This window comes from Ambystoma mexicanum, chromosome 2q (genome assembly GCF_040938575.1).
Source record: "Ambystoma mexicanum isolate Mex_15411 chromosome 2q, UKY_AmexF1_1, whole genome shotgun sequence".
NCBI classification, from domain to species: Eukaryota; Metazoa; Chordata; class Amphibia; order Caudata; family Ambystomatidae; genus Ambystoma; species Ambystoma mexicanum.
Window position 1 is genome coordinate 436,231,811 of NC_090924.1, and position 25,149 is coordinate 436,256,959.

Genomic DNA, 25,149 nt, shown 5'->3' on the forward strand with positions numbered 1-25,149 from the left:
CCAGTACAAGCCTGATGTTAACAGCTGCAGGTCACGATGAAATGCTTCGATCCCATCTGTGAATGTAGAAATGTGAGCCCACGTGAAGCCCCAAACCTGAGAGAAGCCGCTGAGGTTGGGGCAAGGCCCTCTTTGCCAGGGCAGGGAGTAAGGGGCACCCAGCAGCTATCTGGCGCTTTGTGCCTCTCCTTAGAGGAGAGCTCTCTACTCTGGCCGAGCGTCTCCGGCTGAACGACTCCGGCTGAGACAGCAAAGAAGTTGGGGTAAGGCCCTCTTTCGCAGGGCCGAGTAGTGGGTATCCAGAAGCTGCCTGGCACTCTGCCGCTCCCTAGACGTGAGCTCTCTCCCCTGGGAGAGTGTCTCCGGCTGAGACACCCCGGAAGTTAGGGCAAGGCCCTCTTTCCCCAGAGGAGAGGGCAGCCAGCAGCTGCCTGGCGCTCTGCGCCCCTCCCTAGATGTGAGTTCTCTCCCCTGGGAGAGTGTCTCCGGCTGAGACACCCTGGAAGTTGGGGAAAAGCCCTTTTTTCCCAGGGGAGAGGAGGGGGCAGCCAGCAGCTGCCTGGCACTCTGTGCCCCTCTCTAGATGTGAGCTCTCTCCCCTGGGAGAGTGTCTCCGGCTGAGACACCCCGGAAGTTTGGGCAAGTGCTTCTTTTCCCAGAGGAGGGGGCAGCCAGCAGCTGCCTGGCGCTCTGTGCCCCTCCCTAGATGTGAGCTCTCTCCCTTGGGAGAGTGTCTCCGAGTGAGACACCACGGAAGTTGGGGCAAGGACCTTTTTTCCAGGGCAGAGGAAGGGGCAGCCAGCAGCTGCCTGGCGCTCTCTCCCCTGGGAGAATTGCAGGTGAGACACCTGGAAGTTGGGGCAAGGCCCTTTTTTCCCAGGGCAGAGGAGGGGGCAGCCAGCAGCTGCCTGGCGCTCCCTGCCCCTCCCTAGATGTGAGCTCTCTACCCTGGGAGAGTGTCTCCGGCTGAGACACCCTGGAAGTTGGGGGAAGGCCCTCCATCCCAGGGCAGAGGAGGGGGCAGCCAACAGCTGCCTGGCGCTCTCCCCCTTGTGAGAGTGTCTACGGCTGGGACATCCTGGAAGTTGGGGGAAGGCCCTCTTTTCCGATGCCAGAGGAGGGGCAGCCAGCAGCTGCCTGGCGTTCTCTCCCTTGGGAGAGTGTCTCTGGATGAGACACCCCGGAAGTTGGGGCAGGGCCCTCTTTTCCCAGGGCAGAGGGGGGGCAGCCAGCAGCTGCCTAGCGCTCTCTCCCTTGGGAGAGTGTCTCCGGGTGAAACACCCCGGAAGTTGGGGCAAGGCCTTCTTTTCCCAGGGCAGAAGAGGGGGCAGGCTGCTGCTGCCTGGCGCTCTCTGCCTTGGGAGATTGTCTCCTGGTGAGACACCCCGGAAGTTGGGCAAGGCCCTTTTTTTCACAGGGCAGAGTCGGGGGCAGCCAGCAGCTGCCTGGCGCTCCGTGCCCCTCCCTAGATGTGAGCTCTCTCTCTCCCCTGGGAGAGTGTCTGCGGCAGGTTTATTCTTAGCAGACTGGCTTTTCTGCGGTGGAAGTGTGAGGCCTGGATGTGAGTGTTGCTAGCACCTCCATCGTCGAGGTGGCGGCTGTCGTGCAAGGGTTGGCACCACCCACCTTCCCCATCCTCAGGTGCTTCGTGTCTCCTTTTAGAGGGGCTGCGGGAAAGTGGCGCTGCAAGGGAAAAGCAGGAGCTGGCGTCTTGGCAGGTCAGGTCGCTGCCAGCCAAAGCGGCGTCTAGACAACAGGGGCCGATCGCCCCTAATGGGCGAGGGGCGCTAACCCGCCAGCACCCTCGCCCACTGGCACTGTGGAAGAGCCACGGCTTGAACTGTCAAAGGGCAAAGGGGGGAGTGTCCGTACACACAGCCCTATAGAAAGTGCAACGGGTATAATAAATATAAGAGATATATAAAGAATTAGGCATATACAGATATTAATGTCATATACAGCATGTAGTATGAAAAGGATCAAAATCCCAAATAATGCAAAAGACTTCAATAACACAGCATTAGCAACAGTGTGAACATCCTCATCGCATGGGTCAGTTCTGGGTGATAACAGGAAGAAGAGGCCTAGGGTGGGGGGAAGCAACACCGAGTGAGCCAGCTCATGATTCCGCTATAAGGGAGGGTCGGCCCAGAGATGGGATGGCGAGTAGGATTGCGCATCCGAGGTGAGGTGCTAGAGCAGGCGGTCATTGATTACTTCTCGGTGAAGAGTTTTCCTTGTGAGAGTCCGCCCATTAACGGGGGGAGCCATGTTGAATGGATTCCTTGAACATTTCAAAGGAAGTGCCTGTTTTGATGTTGGCAGGTAGGCAGTTCCACAACTGAGGCACGTGGCTGTAGAAGGCGGAACGCCCTCATTTCTTTCTTGGAGTAGGCGGGAACCACCAGAGACAAGAGATTGGAAGATCTCAGAGGGCAGGATGCGGGCAAGTATAGAAATGGCTGTTAAAAGGTGTGAGTAAATGGCGTGAACTGCCAGGCATGGCCCATGGCGAGGGTAACTGAGAATATCATCCCCATGTCTGGAGAATGGAATGAGTAGCCAGGCATACGTTACGTGTCAAATCACCACCACAGCGGTCTCAGAGGACCTGGCTTCTCTGGGAGTTGGTGTATTGTGACCCCGCCTGGGGTGTAGGAAAAGGAGTAGGAATAAGGTAAAGAAAGGAGGAAGCCGCTGCAAGAGCAGCAGACAAAGGGAGGGGGTGATGTGGCAGCAAAAGGTCGTGTTTGGGATCGCTTGAGTGCATCTTAACCCTTTAGGGTGGCCCATAATCTGGAGGGAAGAAAGGGGGTATAGTCTAAGCATATTTGTAAGTAAATCGGCTGCTAAATTTTGGGATTCTATACCAACTGACTTCCCCGTCAACATCATACATCATCAAACCTCATACAGAATGTAAACACTCTGTTGCCCATTTGCCAGAAACCTATGTCTACTGCCACTGTAATGGCGTGGTCCCAGGCCACTTCCCCTTCCCGGAACAGCACCAGAGCTTCCACTTTCTTATCGTCAGGTAAGAAGTCCAGAATAGGGCCCCGTTTATACCATCATCATCATTTCAACTTTATCCGGCCGTGAGGCCATCAAAGTACACATATACATCTTGTCCACATTTAGAACACATACCATTGATCAACACCATGTGAACCCCCGCCCCCCATCATCAGGCTGTAGTTTATATCTCGTCTGGGCTGTATCCAACGACTGTAGCATCAGTAAGACCAATACGCTACTATTTAAAGCATGCGCTGCTGGTTAAAATTTGAAATGTATCCCATCACACATTAGTGGACAGCACAGATCTTTTTCCTAGTGGGACAGTGTTGGCTCCAGAAAGCAGTGAAGACTTAGATCCGTGACCCGACAAGATCACCAATCCTGGGGACAAATGTTCTTACTAGAGAGGAGAGTGCTAATTACAATTGAATTGTCAGACTTTAAAGAGCGACGCAGGGCGATGCCCAGTAATTCAGCGGCCATTCTCGGCACCCTGAGGTCCAGCCTGATAGAGTCATGTGTGTTACTCTCATTACAACATAGTCTTTTGCAGCTTATAAGGTCATCTCTTATTAAGGATCAACACCTATGAACTGGTATCAGCTAGTGGATACACTTTTTCAAAAGCGATTCTCCGTCTTCAGACTGCTCGCTGGTACGTTTGGGACACCCATGCATATATACCACTCCCATTCTTTGGGCCCCGCAGCTGTTGGCCATTTTACCTATCTGGACCTTGAGCATTTTGCAGTTTTTGGGCAGATATAGCTGGTGTGCTACGAGTCACCGGTTCTCGGGACATACCATAGTCAGCTACTCCGACCCCAATCCCTCTCGAATATGCTGACCCCCTTCGGCCAACCTCTCACGTGCCCTCCACCGCCTGTGCATTTGAGGAGGTTTAACCTGGGGGATGATGATTGTGGAGTCAGTGCCAACATCAGTTGGCCCCCGCGGGCCCACATTGGCCACTAGTTTCACAAGAGTAGTTGAGTCATGCAAATCAAACCGAGTCGTATCCGACTTGGGGGCACTCTGAGGTTTCTGCGCAGCAAGTTCCAACCCCCTGGTGCCTATCTCCCTCTAGATCGAGAGTTCCCCTGGGGTGGTACTTCCTAGGTTTCCGCCATTTTCAAGGATCAGCAGTAAAAGTTTCTGCAGGGCTGCCAGTTCGACAAGCACCAAGGAGCATTTGCAACATAGGGCTGGTTCATCTGGGCCAGGAGCTATGACGGGATTGAGAAGCATTCCGATTCCAGGCAGCATCAGATCGACAGATGAACACTCAGGAACTGGATCCAGTGTATGTGGGAGCTCCTCAACCAGCCAGCGCCTTGTGAATCTCTTGTCGCAGAAATGCTCTAAGCAGTTCAAGCAGTTAGTGGAACACTAACTCTTTGACATGTCCAGCACACACCATTTTATGTCCATCTTTGATGGACTTGAAATCCATTGGGGTTTCCCCGCGCAGGTTTGATCCTGCCGACTACATCACCTTTGACGCTGGGATGCTTGTATGCTTGAATCCTTCATCTTGCTGTCCCCCCTCCAAGACATCCTTCTACTGCTATCTCCCCGGCATCAACAATCCCTCCCTGTCCATTGTGGGAGTTTGTATTGACATATTATGGTGACACCATCACTGCCTTGTTGCTAATGCTTTGATTTGACTTTTTGGACTCCTGTTAACCCATCTTGAATCTCGTTGTTCTCATGCTGGACTTCCTTAAGCATCACGTAATCATGCTGACCTTGAATCATTTTGTGGCCATCTACGACTTGAATCCTGGCTTGAACTTGCTGATCTCTTGCAACATTGTGTTCAGTAGTGACCTCAGCAATTTGTTGTGCTCTCTCCACTTGCTTACGTGCTCTATAACACTATTTCGCCGGCTTTGCTTCTTCTTCTCTTTCACCACACTCACTTCTTCTCAGTCTTCTCTTCCTCTCCCTGTCTTTTCCCTCTCTCCTCTCCTCTCCCCCGCTCCCCTCACTATATTCTATGCACTTCTATGCATCAGAAATGTCGTCAGACCTAATACGGTAGTCGCTTGGTTTGTTCGTCCCCCCGGCCCCCTCTCTCACCTTTTGTCAATCTCCAGCACTACCAGAAATGTCGTAAGGCCTAGTATGATAGTTGCTTGTCTGTCTCATCTCCTACCTTCCCCTCCCTCCCCTCCTTTATCTTTCTCAAAGCTCTTGCACTATCTGAAATGTCATCAGGCCTAGTACAATAGTTAATTTCACATTCTTGATGTCTCAAGGCCTTGTAAGAATGTCATTGTATTTTCCTTTGCTCCCTCCCTTGCCTTGAAGCGCTTTGAAATACCTGTGTATAGGCGCTATACAAATAAACAATCAATATCAATAGAGTTTGTACAAGTGGGATTAGCTCCCAACAACAGCCCTTTCCCAACAGGCAGGTTCCACTTCGATTTTGAGGTCATTAGGGTCTTCCAGAGTTTTCAGAAGGCTAATCAGAGAACTGATCCTTCATATCAAGAGTCCCATATCATGTAAACCTTGGTTGTGGAAACTTGAATTTGCGGTCGAAGGGGTGGCAGCCTTATGCCCCTCTAGGTTGTGAGATGCAGGTTGCTCAGAGATCTCGGGTGTGTCCGGGATAGAATTGTGGATACACTTCATGTGGAACTTGTTCTCAGAGATCCCCAGAACATTTCTCTGAGACTGGAGCATAGGGGCGGTACTTGAAGGGACAGTAGGTACACCAGTGCATGACAATGCCGTGGGTTCCACGTCCCCTCGAGGAGCCTTCGTTGGGGCGAATAACCTACAGCACAATGGGTGTAGAAAGGAGGGAGATACTCACCCCTGGGTCCCTCTCTTCCAGGCACAGATCCCTCTTGAATATCAGCCTCCCTCCCATCCGGTTCACTCTGGCTTATATTCAAAATGATTTCTCGATTGAATTCACTTCCTAAACACTCAGGACATCCTGTCTTCACTCTCCTCCTTCCCCAGCTCTCAGACTTCCCCTGATCCCCCTCACCCGTTCCCTCCTACTTTCCTCTTTCTCACCCATAGCACCAGATGAGGTCTCTAGACAAGTCCTCTCTATGAAAGTCTCCTCCAAACAGGAGCTCCCCTGCTCCTCCAGAACTATCAAGGACAACATTGCCTCCCTTGCGCCAGCCTTACCGATTTCTGCAATCACTCCTTTTCCACTGGCTCTTTTTGGCTATCCCTCAACCACTCCCTTGGGCATCCTCTCCTCTGCCGACCCCTCCTGCCTGGCTAACTACTGCCCTATCTCTATCACCCCCTTCCTGGGCAAACACCTGAAGAAGCTGTTCATCTCCCAACTGATCCAACACACTGATTCTGTTGGCTGTCCCCATGACCACCGGTCTGGCTTCAGAGCAGCCAGAGGCACGTGCATTGCTCTCCTGAACACCCATGATGACTTGTTCTCAAATCTCAATTTCAACTCTCCATCCGTTCTTATCCTTCTGGATCATTGCTCTGCCTTTGACACGGTCAATCATGCCAACCCGAAAAATTGGCTCTGTGACACCATTGGCATCACGGGCCTGGCACTGGACTTGTAGACCTCATTCCTCTCCGACCAACCTTGCCCGGTTCAACTGGGCCCTTTTCTCTCCCCTATCACTCTCTCTGCCTACGGCATCCCTCAAGGCTCTATCCTCCTGCTGTGGCTCTTCAACATCTACCTTGCCCCTCTGGCCAACCTGATCGCCTCCTTCTCTCCTCACTTCGAGTATTATGCAGACAACATACAGCTCTCCTTTAAGCTTCCCTCTACTGCCTCCTCGCTCCTCTCTCATCCCTGACTGCTTGACTGTTATTCAGGCATGGTGTGCTGCCAATAATCTCTGCCTTAATGGCAGTAAAACTGAGATCCTTCCCTTTGGGACCCCAGCTCCCTCTTTCCTTCCTACCCTCTGGCTGCCCGCTTTTGTTACCCTCCCCTCACTCTCTTGTGAGGCAAAAAACCTTGGTGTCATCTTTGAGTCTCTCTACTTCGCTCCGCACAGCACGGATCTTGCCAAGCAGGCCCACTATCAGCTTCAACTCCTCAGAGGCATCCACCCTTTCCTCACCTTCCCCCAGAGAATGTCTCCAGAGCTGTGCTCCTCTCTAAGGTAGACTACTGCAACATCCCCTTCCTCAATCTGCCTTTATCCTCCCCTTCAACTAATCCAGAATAGGACTGTGAATCTTATCCTTGACCTCAAGCCCAGGGACAGCATCTCCCCAGCACTAAAATCTCTCCACTGGCTCCCGGTTGCTGCTAGGATCAAGTTTAAGACCCTCTGCGTCATCCAGAAGGCTTTCTGGGGCCTGGGACCCCGCTACATCCAACTATGTCTCCCTAAATACCTCCCTGCTAGAGCCCTTCGATCCTCTTGCTCCAACTCTCTGCAGATCAGATGCTTCTGTAAGCAGAGAGTGGGGGGTAAATCTTTCTTCCCCGCAGGAGCCTCCCTCTGGAATGGTCTCCCTGCCCCTCTCAGGCTTGAGCCAGAGCGCCTTAAGTTCCCGGAAGCTGCTCAAGACCCCCTGTTTTTCTTCTTCTTTCCTTCTCCCCATCCCCTGCTAATGCCCCGTCTGCCTAAGTGACTGGCGGCCTGGTTTCTCTCTGAGTTCAGGTAATAAGAAAAGGAATAAACCTGCAATTTTAATCCCAGGTAAAGTACATTATATTGAAAACAAAGTGGACCAGTAGAATGGGATGACACAAAGTATTTTCTCAAATATACATTTTTAATATTTCATAACTACAAATTGCACATAATTCATGTATGTATGATGTAAAACCATAAAATCAAATACTTCATTCCATCACTTGGGCATTCATATCTTATGCAATCACACTTAATCCCATACTTTCACTTTCAAACCATCAAAAATAAAACCAATTTGACATATCAAGGCAGTGTCAACTACTGCTCTGAGTATAATCTTCCTTAGTTTTTGCCTGTACTGATGACCCAGTCCAAAGTATCAGGTGTCAGAGAACTGGTGTTTTTATTAATCCAGATGCACACTGCTAGTCGTCTGCAAGTCGTCGACACGTGTTTCAGTCTCAAAAGACTTCTTCAGGACGTAGGGCACAAAGAAACTCTGCCCTTTTCGAAAGCGTGTAGGCCAATGTTCATTCTAAAAAACATACATATACATTCATCAGAAGAGTGTCATCCCTATTTTATTTCAACGGTGACTAATATTGTCACAAAAAGTGTATCTACAGAATAGAATCACCAAGGATTACTCACCCCCAAGACCCAACTTCTGGGGTATGTAAGTAGAACGTCGGAATCAATCCTCCACAGGACTCTATAGTATTCTAGACATCCTGTGGATAAATAAAGCATAGCACTAGGTCTATTTTTGATCACCCAAGATAGGTAATAATCAAACACCAAGCCATGCTACACTCCATTAAAAAAACATTAGAAAGCAATATACAAAAGTACACTTACAATCTCTGTTGATCCATGCGATAAAAATTCGTTCACACTCCTTCGGCGTAATCAACTGATACATTCCAACTGTTGTATCCGGATAGTTCACATATGGACCAATGCACAGACCTCTCCAGGGTCTTCTACCACTGTAAGAGTAGAGGAGACATACTAGTTAGTAACTTGTATGGTCTTACTGCCACACAACACTGTTCAATAGAGTTACACATGCCAACTCAGGATTATAATACAAGTTTTCTGTTATGGTGGAGATAGAAATCCATCAGTCCCTCAGGATCAAGTCTACTACATTCCCAAAAGTAATATATTATATCGAGTCCTGATACTACTCAGATATATTCACTCGTGTGGTCGTAAAGTGCATGCAGCGTTCGCTCACGCGTATTCAATGCTGCCCCACCTGGATTTCGAATCAACGGAATGCAAAACTAATCAGTCCCCTTTTTACCGCCTCTGGCGCTGAACTTACATATTTAAATTGGATCTAACCCATTAAATACGAGACAGTAATCATCACAGGCTTACCGGCACAGGTTTGTGGCGTTCGGAAAACAATCCAGCGGCACGACTCTACACTCGTACGTAATGAACATAGAAAGGGGACGGCCTCTTTATATTAACAAGCAAACATTGCCTCGAGCGTTCGAAACACAAACAAGGGACTCAGATAACCCCCAAAAAGGCTCCAGTACAACTAGATATCTACAGTACAACTAGATATGCCTTTCGTCATGCCGTCTAAGATTGAGCTGAGAGCACAAACATACTATTAGGTATCGGTCTCAGGAATGATTAAACATCAATAGTGTAGTCATGTGTCATATTTACGAGACACGTTGTGCTGCGGTAAACGTCAGTGTGACATCTGACAATAGCTATCGGCACGCATCAGTGTGACATCTGAAAATAAAAAATTAAAAATTAAAATCCTCTTCATGATTATAACGGGAGGGGGACCCCCTGATGGTCAGAACAGGGTCATCAGTATATCAATACACCTGACAGTGTTCACCCTGTTATTATGGTCTATACTCCCCAATAAGATCTAGTCAACATCATTTCTCCATTCCAACATGAATCTACAGGGCTCTCGATTAATAAACCTAGAGTACTGACCCAAAATCCAATATTCAGCAGAGTGCAAGGTATGCCAAACATCTAAGTGCATACATTCATTTTTGCTCAATTATATTCCACATTGATGTAACAGGGTTGGGAAAGAACAAAATTATGCACAAATTAAGTGAGGCACAATTCAACTATATGATCTACCTCTCAGTTTTTTACAACCAGCTTGTTCCACTCTACTGAAACATTAAGTCCATTCCGGACCGTATCCAGAGTATAAATCCATTTCTGTTCTATACGATGTAATATTGACCCCATATCACCTCCTCTCGTATTGTTTTTTATGTGTTGAAGTACAAACCAACGTAGATCTATGTCTTTATGCTGGAATTTAACAAAATGTTACGCAAGGGGTTTGTCAGCCACTTTGTTCCTTATGCAGCTTTGATGTTCTGAAATTCGTTGTCTGACTTCACGTGTCGTTTTCCCAACATACAACAGTTGGCATGGACACTTAATAACATAAATGACATTTTTGGTCAGGCAATTGGTATGGTATTTCATTTTCCAGACTTTTTCCTCGTACTTGAACTCTCGTGTAGTTTCACTAAGTGGACAAGCCACACATTTGCCACATCTATAGTGACCAAGAATCGGGGGCAATCCCCATTGGTTATTAATAGTTTGTTCTTTTTTTGGTTCCCTATAAGTATGTACCAATTTCTGTATCAGATTTTGGTTACGTTTAAAGGCAAACATAGGTTTTTGTATAAGTGACCCTGGTTGTTTTATCAGGTTCCAATGTTTGTTTATGATCTTATTTATATCACTACTTACAGGATTAAATGTTGTCACACATACAAGACGTTCCCTCCTTTGTTTTTCTCGAGTAGTAAGACATATATCTCGAATAGTGCATTCAGCTGTTTTCATTTGATCTTTAATTAGTCTCCTCGGGTACCCTCTATTTATAAGTCTCTCTTTTAAATGTTTTGTGTGTACCTTAAACTCGTCTTTTTCTGCACAGTTCCTCCTAATACACAAAAATTGCCCGTAAGGGAGGTTCTGGCGTAAACTGGACGGGTGAAAACTGTTGAAATGAAGAAGAGAATTCTTATCAGTGGGTTTTTTTTAAAAAGAGTGGTGATGAGTTGGTTCCCGGATTTCTTGATAACTAAATCAAGAAAACTTACTTGACGGTGACTATACTCAATAGTAAATTTAATGTTCATGTCACACTGATTTAGCCAATCATGAAATTCCATTACTGACTCCACAGAACCCCTCCAAATTAAAAATACATCATCGATGTACAGTCTCCAAAGTATTAGATGGAGTTGCAATGTAGGGTGGGCACTCAACACATTATTGGAACCCAGAATGAACTTATCTTCATGGTCGGCCATGTATAGGTTGGTGACATCTGGAGCGAATGTCGCCCCCATACTGACCCCCTTCTGTTGCTTCTAAAGTTGTTTCTTGAAAATAAAGACATTTTCGGTCATCGCTAATCTTATGCACTCTTGGATAAACTCAGTCGGGGGCTGATGCGGTCTCCTTCTCGTGTTGAGATATTTTCCCAAAACTTGGAGACATTCTAGTTGGGGGATTGCCGTATATAGGGACTCGACATCCATAGTGACCAAAATGTCGGACTCTTCCACTTGGATGTCACTGATAATTTTAATTATATGCGTCGAGTCCCTCACATATGATGGCATCTCTAGAACAAAGGGCTTAAGGAAGAATTCCGAATAAACGGATAGAGGTTCCAACAAAGAGTCAATGGCAGACATTAGAGGTCTGCCAGGAGGATTTGTCTGATTCTTATGGATTTTTGGAAGTATATAGAACGCAGCTCTCTTAGATCAAATTTCATTCAAAAAACGGCCCTCATCTGCACTAATCCATTGTTCACATATTGCATGATTCGTCAGACTCTTTATTTCGTCTTGCAACCTCGACGTGGGGTCAACAGCCAATTTCTTGTATGACCTCCTATCGTCCAAAAGTCGCATACATTCTGCTTCGTACATGGATGTGTCAAGCACAACTATTCCACACCCCTTATCTGCAGGTTTAATGGTGATGCATTCCTCCTCACATAGTTTCACAAGGCTTTTTCTCTCTTCTCCTGTGAGATTGTCTGGCTTGTGGTTCTTCTTCCTGATAACTTCAAGTATTTCCCGGGTTACAATATTCTCGAAAGCAATGATTTCAGGTGTGCAAGTATGGGGCGGGGGTGTGAAGGTGGATCTCTCTTTGAGGCCGCTGATATTAGGCACTGCCTCCAGGGCTGATCCCCTCTCATTTGGGTGTGCTGGGAGATAGACCTCGAAAAAATGTTTGAGCCGTATGTTTCTAAAGAACTTTTGCAATTCCAACTCTGTGTTGAACCTATCGGCTCTCGCGGTGGGGACCTAAGACAGCCCTTTAGATAGAAGATCTAAGTCTGGTTTTTCAAGATGATACAGTTCTACAGGGCATCAGCCCCCCCACACCCAGTTGACCCCCTTCCTCACACTTATCATGCAGACCCCACACCCTGCACCCGATGCAATCCCTGGCACTTGCCCAACTGGCCTCCCCTTAGCACTCGCCCAGCCCCTGTGGCCCTCTTCCACCCCCTGACCCTTCCCTTTTCACTTCACTCTCTCCTATTGCCCTGCACTCCCCTTACGACCCTAGCACTTTGCATTTCACACAAAATGGCACTTCCCCCCCTTGCACTTCTTGTTACTGCACTTGCACGATCCCAATGTCATAAGGCATAGTAGGACCGTTTTTGTTAGCTTTCTCCCTTGTTTCTCCCCCCCTTCCCCATTTTGCCTTGTGGCACCTTAAAAGACCATTTGTTATATAGGCGCCTTACAAATATCCAATAAATAAATAAAAGTAAAATGTGGTCTGTTCAGGCATTGGTCCAATGCCTGACAGGCCAGTCTAAGCCCGAGTGCATCTCCTTAGCATCACTGCTGCCCTGAAGGTAATCCACCAAACATCACAAGTACATTCCCGGGTATGCCGGTGGGTTGCAGCACAGCATGGCATCCGCTCTTTCGACACACAGGTGTTACCACACCTATGGAAGCTTCAGAGCTGTATCTCAGGTGGCATCATAGAGCGTCCACAAGTCACCAGGCGCTACGCAAGATGGCTATTGCTACTGTCAGGCGAATCATTGCAACGGACTTGTCTATTTGAAAAAAATATACTGCTGAGGAGCAGATGTACATGTCATCTGTAGCTCGCGACTCCTCCCCTCCATCATACAGAGCCCTATGTGTGACACCTGGTATTGTCCCAACATTGCATTGGTGTATGAACGACGATATGCACTCAGACAACCGTACCGAATGTACCCTCGCACTGAAAGGATGTCTGCACACACCATTGGACATCAAAGAGCTATAAGTGAAACCGGATGAGGGCAGAGTGATGTCATGACGGAAAGACACGAAGAAGCACTGAAACAATATACAAATACTTAAAGAATGAAGATGTAACTGATGTAACAAGAGAAACATGTAATCGAATATGAAGAAATCATGTGCACCAAAGAAATAAGTGAGTAGAGATGAAGTGAATCTACATACACAGAAAAATGGGTAGTAGTCTGACGTTGTTCTGTACACCCGAGTTTCGCTTAGCTTACGTGCTACTAACAAGCGGAAAGTCCAAGGTTGGGAGAATCATGGGTCTATGTAGCAACAACCTATACAATGTTGCACAAGCCAACCCACTGCCGTTATTCTGCTATAATCTGTATTGTACGTATTTAGAGGTGGTTCAAGGTGTGCCTACCAGATAAGGGGTATCCAGTAAAATTACTAATACTTATATGATATATAGGTACATATGTTCCCTTAACCAATCCCTCCCTTCAATAGGTTTTACAGTTTGCCACGTAGGAGGATGTCATAGATGATGCATATTGAGGTATAAAGCCTTTCTATAATCGAAACTTAAGCGTGAGTGCGTGGACTACATTTTGTTGTTCACCAGATTGCCCTACTTTATTGAGCTGGTAATAAAGTAGTACTTTGCCATATTCTTTGAGTCTGTCCGGTCGTTTGGGTCCGAGATCATTATTGGCAATTCCATCAAGCACATGAGACGCTCCAAGGGGCTAGTGAACAATACAATGGGACTACATCAGACAATATTATTTTCCTGCTTAATGAAGGCAGGGTTTGAAGCATAGTATAGTTTCCTTTTAGGTGTAAATGCCAGTTTTCATTCTGGTAGTATTGTGAAAGTCGCTGTGTTGCTATATGCCTCAGTTATAGGAGCTCTGTTTGCCGCTGCAAACATGGTTGCTGAACCTCAGAATTGACGTGTCTGTGTTCTGGTGGATGAAGCTTAATTTTTTGCGTTAGACTGGTCACATGGCGCTCTCATTGTTACTCATGCCACCTCCCTTCTCGTACTCTGCAGGTGGTGGCACCTGTGAGGTGATTGCGGCCCACCGGTGCTGCAACCGGAATCGCATCGAAGAACGTTCGCAGACAGTCAAGTGCTCCTGCCTGCCGGGCAAAGTAGCCGGTACAACGCGAGCCAAGCCGTCATGCATAGATGGTGAGTATGGCACTCTCAATAAAAGGTGTTTAAGCAGGCCAAACTAAAAATAGAAATGCCTACTTCCGATGAAAATCACACATATATATATATATATATATATAAAATATAGATGTGTATAAGGAACAATGTTTCACCACAAATCCCACCACAAACACATTTTCATATATGTATATATATATATGAAAATGTGTTTGTGGTGGGATTTGTGGTGAAACATTGTTCCTTATACAATTCCACACTGTTTCACCAATCTGCACCAAATTGTGCATAGTTACCTGTTAGGATGCTCCAGACATTACTGGCTACATAACATTTGGACACCACACCCCGTTCCCCGGATTTTCGAAATTTGTGGGTTTGAGGCTTGGCGAAGCTTGCATTGTTCCTCCTTTACTTCAGGGTGCAACACACATCAAGCGATAAGCAAATCGGAACAGCGATCTACTGAATCAGTGTTATCATGTCTGTCTACAGAACCCATTCAGAGAACGGGTACTTCTGCTAGTTCTCTATAAGATACAGCGGTTCAGTCTCTCCTCTCCTGAGCACGCAGGGAAATTATAAGTCTAAACTCTTGCTGAGCAGCCACCTGTACCCGGGGTGGATGCTCTCACCGCGAGCTGGCACGGTATTATAACAGGACATGGTGAGGTTTGAGTCCAGCGGCTAACATTTTAAATAGTGAGACAGTCAAAAGAAAGGCCATGCGTTTGCTTACATTGGGGGTCATTACGACCCTGGCGCTAAGGGGTTAACAGCGCCGTAAAAGGCTGCAGCGCCGTTAACCCCTTAGCACCTAATTACGAGGTCCCTTTGCAGGACCCGACCTTAACGGCTGGTCTAGACCAGCCGTTAAAGTAGGGACCCGCAAAGGGACTTCCGAGGTAAGTACGGTACCGCAATTTGCGGTACCACACTTACCGCCTTCCCCATTCCCATTATGTCCTATGGGGCGAAAATGGGAATGGGGAAGGGCCATGGTGAAATGGGGAAGTACCGCCCCGCCAACCTTGGAATGGGGTGGTACTTCCCCATTTCACCATGGCGGACTCGTTACAATACCGGCACCAACCATGTTGCTAATAGCGCCATGGTTTAGCGCCGGTGTTGTAATGAGGGCCATTGTCTTTGTGGCGTAGCAGGACTTCACATTGACCGTAACACATGCATCTAAAAGAGGGACAGCACAATGGCTCTCTACAAGGCTCGCAGGGATGTTCTCAAGGCAATAGAAGGACCTAACAACGTATGTCCGGTGGGGTGCATTGCTGTTCCTTAGTCACTGGTAGGGCAGTGATGCAATAAGAACATCCAGTCTTCACCTCTTGGAGATAGACTCGTGGACCCCCAAAGCAGCTTGGGTGCTTCCTAGAACCGAACATGCCATTGTACTGTAATCCCACCTAAATAGGTTTTATAATTCAATTCTACAAATGCAAGAGGGCACACTCAACACTACATTTCAAGGCCAGCGAACAGCATTAAGGTCTACAACTTTGGACCAAGAGCGTCATGGGAAAGGCCTTGGACGCAAGCTTTCTCTACTACTTTAAACAAAGTATTAGCAGTGAACCCAGTCCTGAAAAAGACCAGGAAAAGGTTGGAACGCATTGGCATAAGGACATCAAAAGCATGTGATGATGTACAAGATCTTTGCAAATTAGCATTAGACTTTTATTTTGTCAAGTCTGATAACTTCATGATTACTTGAGAAGAGTGAATCAACCAGATTGGCATTCTCAACTACTGATTGATTAGGGCTATTTTAACAAATAGCACATAGTGCACAGGTCATGCACATGTGATCTGGGGCAATAATTCCAATCTCAGTCTTCACCTAGTAGAACAGGTTTTCTTCACCGCAAGTGAGGCATCCAATGTGGCTCCCTCCACCAACGCCATGCGCTATACAACAGAGTTGTGTGAGTGTTCAAGCACTAGTGTATCCTCTAAGTCAAATGGTGCTCAGCAGACCTATTGATTTCCTTTTATTGAATTTGAGTGAGAGCGCAGCAACCCTGAAAGAAGAAAGGTCCCTCACTCCTAGCAAAAGAGAGATGAGGTGCTCCTGCCATGCAGAAAGGCCAACGGGTTTCAGTCAATGGTATCCCTTATTAATAGAGTAAATAAGGGGCATCACACAAGTAGACATCCAATCAAATCACTGCTACTCTGACAGGAAACCTTGCATCATACAAAGGATTGGCTTGGGCGGGGCAATTTCCACTATGGCAAAGATGTTACCGTTCTGTCAGGATTTGCTGAAGGCTCCAGTGACTGGTGAGCCTTGCCCTTCTTAAATCTCCCAAACACAAGAATCAAGCAGCTTTTTATAAATAAATAAATAAATAAATAAATAAATAAATAAATAAATAAATAAATAAATAAATTACATCTTAATGGTATGTGAAATTCCATATAGCTGGTAGGACCTGTTTTGACACTAATTTGAACGCTGTGGAATTTCCCTTAGAGAATCCCTTTCCTTTCAGGGATTCGGTTAAACACTTCATGTTTGCAAAAGCGTCTTTCCTGGGCTTTCCAAGTGAAGCAAATATACTTCAAACAGAGTTTTTGAAAGGGGATTTTTCCAACACCTACAGTTACTGTAGCCAGAAGCTGTCCTCTTTTTACTAACTTATGAGGAAACTCAAATATGCCAATTTTAAAGGTCTGACAAAAGACTGCTTTACACGTTTACTATATGCAGATCTATAGATTTATATCGCATGCAGTCACCCACGTGGGCGCCTTGGAACTGACAGGTGCAGTAAGAATGAAACGCAGATTTTTTTCAGAATGAATGAATGAGCAGATTTGAATGGCTCCGAGAAACAGGAGATGGTCGGTGACTGAACGAATGTTGGTGGAAGGAAGTTCCACATATTAGGAGTGCGCGGCCCAAAAAAATAGTCCTCCATTCTGTATGTGACTGATTGCCCAAACTACTAGTAGATTTAGAAGAGAGCCACAGAGTAAAGTGCAGGGTTGTCTATCAGCTAAGGTGGGCTAACATCACTGTGCATTGAGTGGGTGGCACAGATAGCTTTGAATGTTATCCACTCCTGCAAATGTGTCTCGCCTCTGAATGACACATGCCGCTCTTCTTAACAAGAAGAATCAGAAAGAAATGCAGGCACTGTAAAAGCACTAATGGCATAATATCAAAATCACAGGAACAAAATGAAAATATCCAGGGAAACGCTATTTAGGCTTAACCCAGCCTCACAATGAGTGCACACACCATTGTATTCCATGTCCGTGTGTTTACAATGTGTTTGTCTCCTTCATGGTAGGTGTACTAACTGCTTTTACAGTAATCAAGATATTTAATGCAAAGGCTGACTGATCGTCTGATACCAGTTGCAACCAACACTGAGCATCATGGGGGCAGAGAAAGAAAAATGGGACAATAGAGATGCAGCTTTGCTGCGAGCATAGACACCCGCGTTCACGTGTCTTCCCTCTTGTTAGCTATTAAATGAATGAATGAAGGGGCTTAACAGCAGCCAGCATTGATAACAGTGAAATACTGTTAACCACAACAGTGTCCTTAACATCAGGGGACAGGGATGGCGAAGTTTTGCCTTGGGCAGGCACAAGAGTTCCTTTGCCAGGGGTTTGAAGGCTGAGGACTGCCTTACATCCACATCACATTGCAACCAGACTCTTAAATGCAAACTTGGCTTCAATAATCATTGCCCTTGTGCAAATCCTGTTAGGGTTTTATGCATGTAACGCTCTGTTGTTCTGTTTTCCTTAACTTTTGCAAGCTCTACCTCTTGGAGCCGAGAGAATCCAATATACCTGGAATGAAGGTACCATACGCCATGAACTTTATGACCTCTCCCAAAAAGTAGTGCAAGTATAGTACCCTTGGTCAGTGCCATTAGCACTCTGAAGAACAAATCCCCTCTCACATGGAATGAAGGAAAAGTAAACCCCAGAATCCCGAGGTTCCATCAAGAATTTAAAATGGAATCATGGATGCTCTGCAAAAGTTTGGGTGTAGCCCAAAATCCAGAGGATACGCTCTTTACCAAATCCGACCAAGGTGAAGTCCCTGGCGCAGAACATGGTATGGAGACCAACACCAAAATCTACCATATCAAGTGATGGTTACAGTGCCCTCCTGAACGCAGTAACATCCCTGCTATCGTATTGGTCAACCACAGACCCATTGATAGTGGAAAGAGAGCGAGTTCAAAGCTAGAGAGCTGCAGGGCTGGAATCTGTGTGCTGTGCATCACAAGCTCAGACTAGTGTGATGCTCTGCTACGGGACACTCAGAACATTCAGCCATCCTAGAAGACCCGGGCTCAAGATTCCAAAAGGAGGTCCACTCTGGTTATCCAGGGATGAACCAAAACACTAACACCTTGCCCTCTGCAAACCCAGGGCCCCGTCTACTGTGATCTGCTAGCACTCGGAAGTGATAGCGCTACATGAATAAAGTAAACGAACCTACTGCAATTTACCATACACTAAACAAGATATGAATCACTACCCATAACTCTGACTTTATTAATGATCCCTCAGCACACTCATTCAGGCAAACTAAAGAAACCACTACCCCCTATTACAAGTTACATGACACCATCAAATAACAGATCTGACTCTCGCCTGATCCTCTGGGCCAGTAAAATAGCCACAAGATGGGACTTAATCACACTCTGGTTCCCAGCTCTCTCAGCTTTACAGTCCAGTGGTATTCTCCTCGTAGCACCTTTGTGCCTCTTGCACTAAAAGGAAGGCAGTTCAATACAGGTGTTCCTGGTAAAAATCCAACGTCAATGCTGCAAGGAAGTCTGGTAACTGTAGTTAATCACAGCCAGATAAAGAATACAGGGTGAAACCCCTCTTTTTTGATGACGCGGGGCCTGACTCCAGAGGGGGGGTACGAATTGAACAAAGAAAACAGAGTACAGGCTACCCCTCCCTTCAACTCACAGGTAGTCCTAGAAAACCTACAGAGGGCTAGGAGCTACTTAGGCTAGCCATATCAGATCACACTTACAAAGTGGAAGAATACAGATACAACAAGATTAATTTGAAATTGAAAAACATAATAACATCACAAGGGTGCAAGTGAACACCTTTGTCTTGCAATATACAGCTATGTGAACTCAATACATAGTAACAAATACAGTGTTATTAGATGTATTGTAACATATTCGCAACACCTTTCTACTGTCGACACATTGGGCCTCATTACGAGTCCGGCGGTAACCATGCCGGAAATCCCGACAGGTTACCACCGGACTCGTATTACCATTCCGCCTCCGTGATTGCCGGAATCACCGGGGCATTACAACCCCAGTGACTCGGTAATTCCTGAGGCGGAATGCTGTTAATCCCCATTCCCATGGAGTCCCAGAGGACTCCATGGGAATGGGGAAGTGGAAACACCGGCACCATGCTGTAATGGTGCCGGTGTTTCCATGTCCGCCTGCAGGCGGGTGGTGTTAAACCCGCCAGGTCAGACCTGGCAGGAGTGACACCTCCCGCCTGCAGGACTCTCAATCAGCCGGTCCGGAAAGAATGGTGGTGGCGGATTTACCACCACCGTTCTTTACGGACCGGCAGACTCGTAATGAGGCCCACTGTGTGTTTCTGGTCCAGATACCGATTTGCAACAAAAGCTATGAGTTATAATGATTTTACGGTGCTCCCAACTTTCCTCAAGACACAAAGAGGTGTAGTAGTCAAGGGACGTGTAGAAATGGTCTGTAGATACTTGAAGGCGTCTTGGGAAGGAATGAATGTACATGGGAGTTGAACATTGCAAGCAGATACAGGGCCCCCTTAAAGTGGATGGCTTGGTTTCTGACCTGGTTTGGTTTTGTTGCCACCTCTTGAGGAAGACCAGGACCAATGGAATCTTACTCTTAGTTCCATGGAGGAAAGTAAATGCTGCTGTACGCCAACAGAGGACAGAAGCAGTCGGAAGGCCAGAGATGCCAGCATGCGCCGCGGACGTGCAGCAGAAGCATATGCTCTCGCAATGGAGGAGCTGACAGCCAAGTAGACGGCGTGGCGGAGACCCACAGCAGACTGCGGAGTGCTGCTGCAGTTACGAGGATGGGAGCCCCGACCAGACAGGGACCATGGAAGAATGAAGCAGAGGAAACAGAACGCAACGGCATCCGGATCCAACGAAGCCCTGAGCAGGGGGAGGCCATGCATAACAGCGGACCGCACCGACCAGAAAAAAGGCAGACACAGAACTGTTTGGGCCAGAGAGACCGCCTCCAGTACACAGTGGCGCTGCCACAGAAAAAGTATGCAGCAGCATCCGACAAGCAGCTGCAGGTGGTGAGGTCGAACCAGAGCCCATACTGGGCTGAGAGTGTGAATACCCCAGGAGGGGATTAGAAAAGCCAGAAACCATACAGGGCTGACCAGGCCAGTAACCGACCCAGGGCTATTGACCAGAATACCTCAGAAGGGTGTGATAGAAGCAACCAGAAAAAAAATTGCCAAAAATGCCCAAATAGGCTTCAGAAGCCTGATACCCTGTGAGGGGGTGATAGAAGCAACCGCACAAGCAGGGCTGAGCAGGCCTGCAGCCCTCACATGACTAGCGATCCGAATACCCCCACGAGGGGGAAAGAAAATCAATGAACCAAACAGGGCTGGGCAGGCCTGTAACCCTCCTGGAGCTGAGAATCGATTACCCTGCGATGGGGTGAAAGAAAGTAGAACCCCATGAGAGTGAAACAGATTTGGAACCTACCTGAGACTAAGGGGCTGAGATTCATGGAATTATTTGCGCCGAAAAACAGGGATTTGTGCGCCATTCTGCCCACAAATCCCTGTTTAACAAATGGGGATTTGCGGCAGAATGGCGCACAAATCCCTGTTTTTCGGCGCAAATAATTTCATGAATCAGCCCCCAAGTTTATCAATCAACCAGAGGGAACAACGAGTGGCCTTTGTTGTCTTTGTAAGTACCGGCCTATCCAGGTCAAGAGAACACATCCCAGGAGAAGGGATAAAACAGAGACTATGTGGAGTACCTTACAAGACCATTATTTGAACCGGAGAACCATTGAAAGAAATGTTTCTTTATTGATCATTTTGTGAAAACAAAGAACCAGAAGAGACTCATTGACTCAGGAAACCAGCCACTGCAAAAGGACAGAAGCTTAGTCATTCTTTCGTTACTTCGTTCTTTGTTTCTTTCTTAATTTCCTTCTTTCTTTCTTTCTTTCTTTCTTTCCCTCCCTAGTGGTAGGTTAGACAGTAGTTTAGCGTAGTTTTGTACAGAGGACCAAGTTTATTTGTGAGACATCCTGACGAACACCGGTTTGTTATTTTGTAGCATAGGGAATCCATCATAGAAGTAGGAACTAGAGAAGAGTTTGTACATTTCTTCAATAAAGATGTATGCAAAACATAATCTCTTGTCCATCTATGTTTGATCATACAGGAACTGACTTAACTCCCAGGAACATGATCTGGATTCAGGCTGCAGGTGGACCACCCCAGAAATTCCTGGCCCACCTGATGATCATCACGCATAGCATGGTGGCTGGCTAAACCTGCCAGCCCGCAGTCCAGTAAACTAGCTTTGGGAGGTTGGCGGCCAGATTCCTGTTTGAGTTTGCATCCTGCAATGAGACAATCACACAGTTGCTGTACTGGTATTCTTCTAGCACCTGAGGTCTGGCAGCACAAATCTGTAACAATTGCCAAGAGTGTGATAACTGTAAATGCAGTGCCAAAGCAGGACACATTTTCAGCTAGCTGTCCCTCTGTGGAGAATGTACCAGCTGGCTGGCAGCTGTCACTCCGTTAAGGTCTCGGGCTGCACCTAGCTAGCAAAGATACCATTAAGTAGTCACCTTCCACCTCCCACGAAGGAGTAAACATCCAGGAATTGTGGTGTGTGAACTCCAGGAGGGATACCTCCAAGTAAGGAAGCACCTGCTCAGCATAATAGGGCTTTATCATTTCAAGCTACTTCTACAAGGGTCTGCAGCAGGAAGGTGAAGTGAGTCAATGCCTCTGGTCTAGGCATGGGAGAACCATCATAGCTTGCAACAGCTTTCCAGGTTCCAATACTGCAACAGATATGTCTGTTTATTTGCCCGAGCCTAAGAGAGACGAGGCACATACTCCACCCGAGCACAGCCACCCTGGCAATACATGCAATATCTCAGGTCCCACATAAGGATTACCCCCAAGTCACATTGGCCAGACAGGGGATAGATGCTATCATGCTCCCGTCACCACATATAAATATGGCTGCCTTAAGTGGAACAGATGGCAGAATTTTGATCCTCCCTTTAAATGTAGTGGCACGTGAACTCATGCTGTAGATGGCTACAGCACCAAATCACAGTCATCTAGACAAAACTGAGCGTCCTCGATTAAAGGATCTTTGCACTAACAGCTAATTTTGCATGCTCGATTTATTTGATGAGCTTTGACAGCATCCTCTAGATCAGGTCCTGCACTGGTGACTGAGCCAGGAGCCAGATTGTACAGACAACCCAGCAACACCATCATCAAAGCATAGCAAGTTCTAAGGACATGTTCACTTTTGGTGGGATGTTCTGTATCATGTCATGAAGCTTTTATATGTCAGCAATCACCACCAGAGCAGTCAGAGAAACTGGCGCATTCTGTCCATGTCTGGGGTAAACAGCCCGTATTTTGTGGAGGAAGAAGAAGGAAAAATGGAGAAGAGAGAATCACAGAGATGGAGAGGGATGCACAGCGCTGACAAATGAGGACGATATGATGGGTTTAGGTAGAGGGGATGAGGTGGTATAAGTAGGGGGGGGTGTCATGATAGGCAGCGGATCAGACTTATATCTAAATCAGATGTATAAATCCCATACATACATACATGCAAAGCACTTCTCTAAAAAGAGTGGAAATGAGGCATCTCCTGGTGACAAGCCTTTTCCAGTGGTGACAGTCTCTGGTACCTGGGAAGCTAGCATGAGTACTAGTGGATGCATGGCTGTGCGATGGCCCCTCGAGATGGCGAGACCAATATACTCAAGTAGAGGTTCTTTTTTTTCGGCCCTTCCGAGATATCCTCTGGAACTGGCAAGCCAACTGTCAAGGACTGGCAGTCTTAAAAGTTGAACGAAGAGAAAGCACAACGGAACAGGAAGAAAGGAGGGGAAGTTAAAAGGGCCCCGTGGGGGCAATTTCACCAAACTGTCGAAGATGTGCAAGGAGAATGAAATCTGGCATAAGGGCGGTCACAAAGAGGGCCATACTTGACAGTCGGCACACTGAGGGACGGGTGCAAAGGGAGGGAAGAGTGTCATATTCTTATAATATATTGTCGGCACACTGAGGGACGGGTGCAAAGGGAGGGAAGAGTGTCATATTCTTATAATATATTGTGTGTGAGTGGAGGCACTGAACGCGCCCCGTATGGGCAGGGCTCCGAATACTCCCAACTCCATGGAAACATTTCCTGTTAATTAGATTTGTAGGTGAAGAGGTCAGCGTCACAGACGCAACCTCATGAGTTTTACATGCCCAGGTAAGGTTCTCTCTTATGCGGGCATTAGGAGCAGTGTGCGTGCCCAGTGCCAGGGCCCCTACTATGGCATAAAGGTGCAACTCCTTGCGCACCGCGTGCAGGCCTCGCCAGCCTCTTTGTTGGCCTTCTGCCAGGTGATCAGCCCACGCCATCACATGCCCTGCTTCTCCTCGAGGGGTACGAGCGTTTCCCACGTGCCTCCTCTCACCGAGCTCCCGTGTGGTCATGCCTGGCTGGGCTTCCCGTGTCTGCTGTCATCCCCTGTGACCAATACCTTGTGGCACACGTTCTCACTCCATCCCACCGCATGTGGGGGTCCCGCATACGCGGATCAGCCCGTAGCCGCAGTCAAAACAATGAATGTTGTATAAAAAAAAAACAGCTAGCTGCGGTCCCCCAAAACAAGAACTTCAACAGGGAGCAGAAGGCGTTGCGCTGGTGGGAGATTATTTTAGCTTTGTACTGTCTGTGCCTGTCATTAGCTCACTGCATCAAAGATCCGCCTACAGGAGACGCCTGCAGTGTTCACATCACCCATCTACACTCTAACGAGGGAATGGTTTCCAAACCCTTGCCTCCCAAACGTCAGCAATGGCTGCCATTGCGCATCTGCTGTACCTGGGAGGAGAGACATGTTTACTCTTTAGGGCGAAGTGTTTGCCATTAAAGAAGTGTCTCGGCCGTCAGAGAGGTGTCCCAGCTTTTAGAGTGATGAGTCTGCCTTCAGCGAGGTGTGCCTACGCCTAGAGTTATGTGCCTACCCCTCGAGTGATCCGCCTACCCCTAGAGTTATGTACCTACCCCTCGAGTGATCCGCCTACCCCTAGAGTTATGTACCTACCCCTCGAGTGATCCACCTACCCCTAGAGTTATGTACCTACCCCTAAAGTGATCCGCCTATCTTTAGAGTGATGTTTCTGCCTTCAGACTGATGAGTCTGACTTCAGTGAGATGTATCTACCTGCAGAGTAGTGTGCTCACTACTAGAATGGTGTGTGCCTACCTCTAGAGTTGTATGCCTACCTTTGGAGGGGTACGCCTACCTTTGGAGGGGTGAACCTACCTCTAGAGTGATGTGCCTACCTTTAGACGGGTGTCCCACCTCTACAGTAGTGTGCCTATATCTAGAACTCTACACACAAAAACAAGTGAGTACCAGGTGCCAAGGATGTCAGCATCACTCATGGAAGCAAGCAACCAAGGAAAGGAACAGAAGGGTTGTGATGCCTCTTCTCCACAATGGGTAGCCTGATGTACCACCTGCATGTCATTTGACAGGAAGGAAGTGTGCAACCGCTTTGCTGTCTTGAGACTCGCCTAAAGCCTATGGGCCTCATTACGACCCAGGCGGTAAGTTACCGCCTGGGCCGTGACTTTACCACCATGGCGTAAACTACGTTTACGCCATGGTGGTTGGCGGACCTACCGCCCCATTCCGACCTTGGCGGGGCGGTAAGTCCCCAATCCCCATTTACCCTTCCCCATTCCCATTTTTGCCCC

At 47.4% G+C, this 25,149-nt stretch overlaps 1 protein-coding gene across 3 annotated transcripts in view; it reads left to right on the forward strand.

Moving 5' to 3' along the window:
• The window catches only part of LOC138569477 (chemokine-like protein TAFA-1), a 495,533-nt gene that overhangs the window by 410,607 nt on the left and 59,777 nt on the right, over positions 1–25,149 (forward strand). For all 3 annotated transcript variants that reach the window (XM_069647477.1, XM_069647478.1, XM_069647479.1), the window contains exon 3: positions 13,995–14,135. In XM_069647477.1, the coding sequence (XP_069503578.1) occupies positions 13,995–14,135 (141 nt within the window). The remainder of the gene's footprint in view (positions 1–13,994; positions 14,136–25,149) is intronic.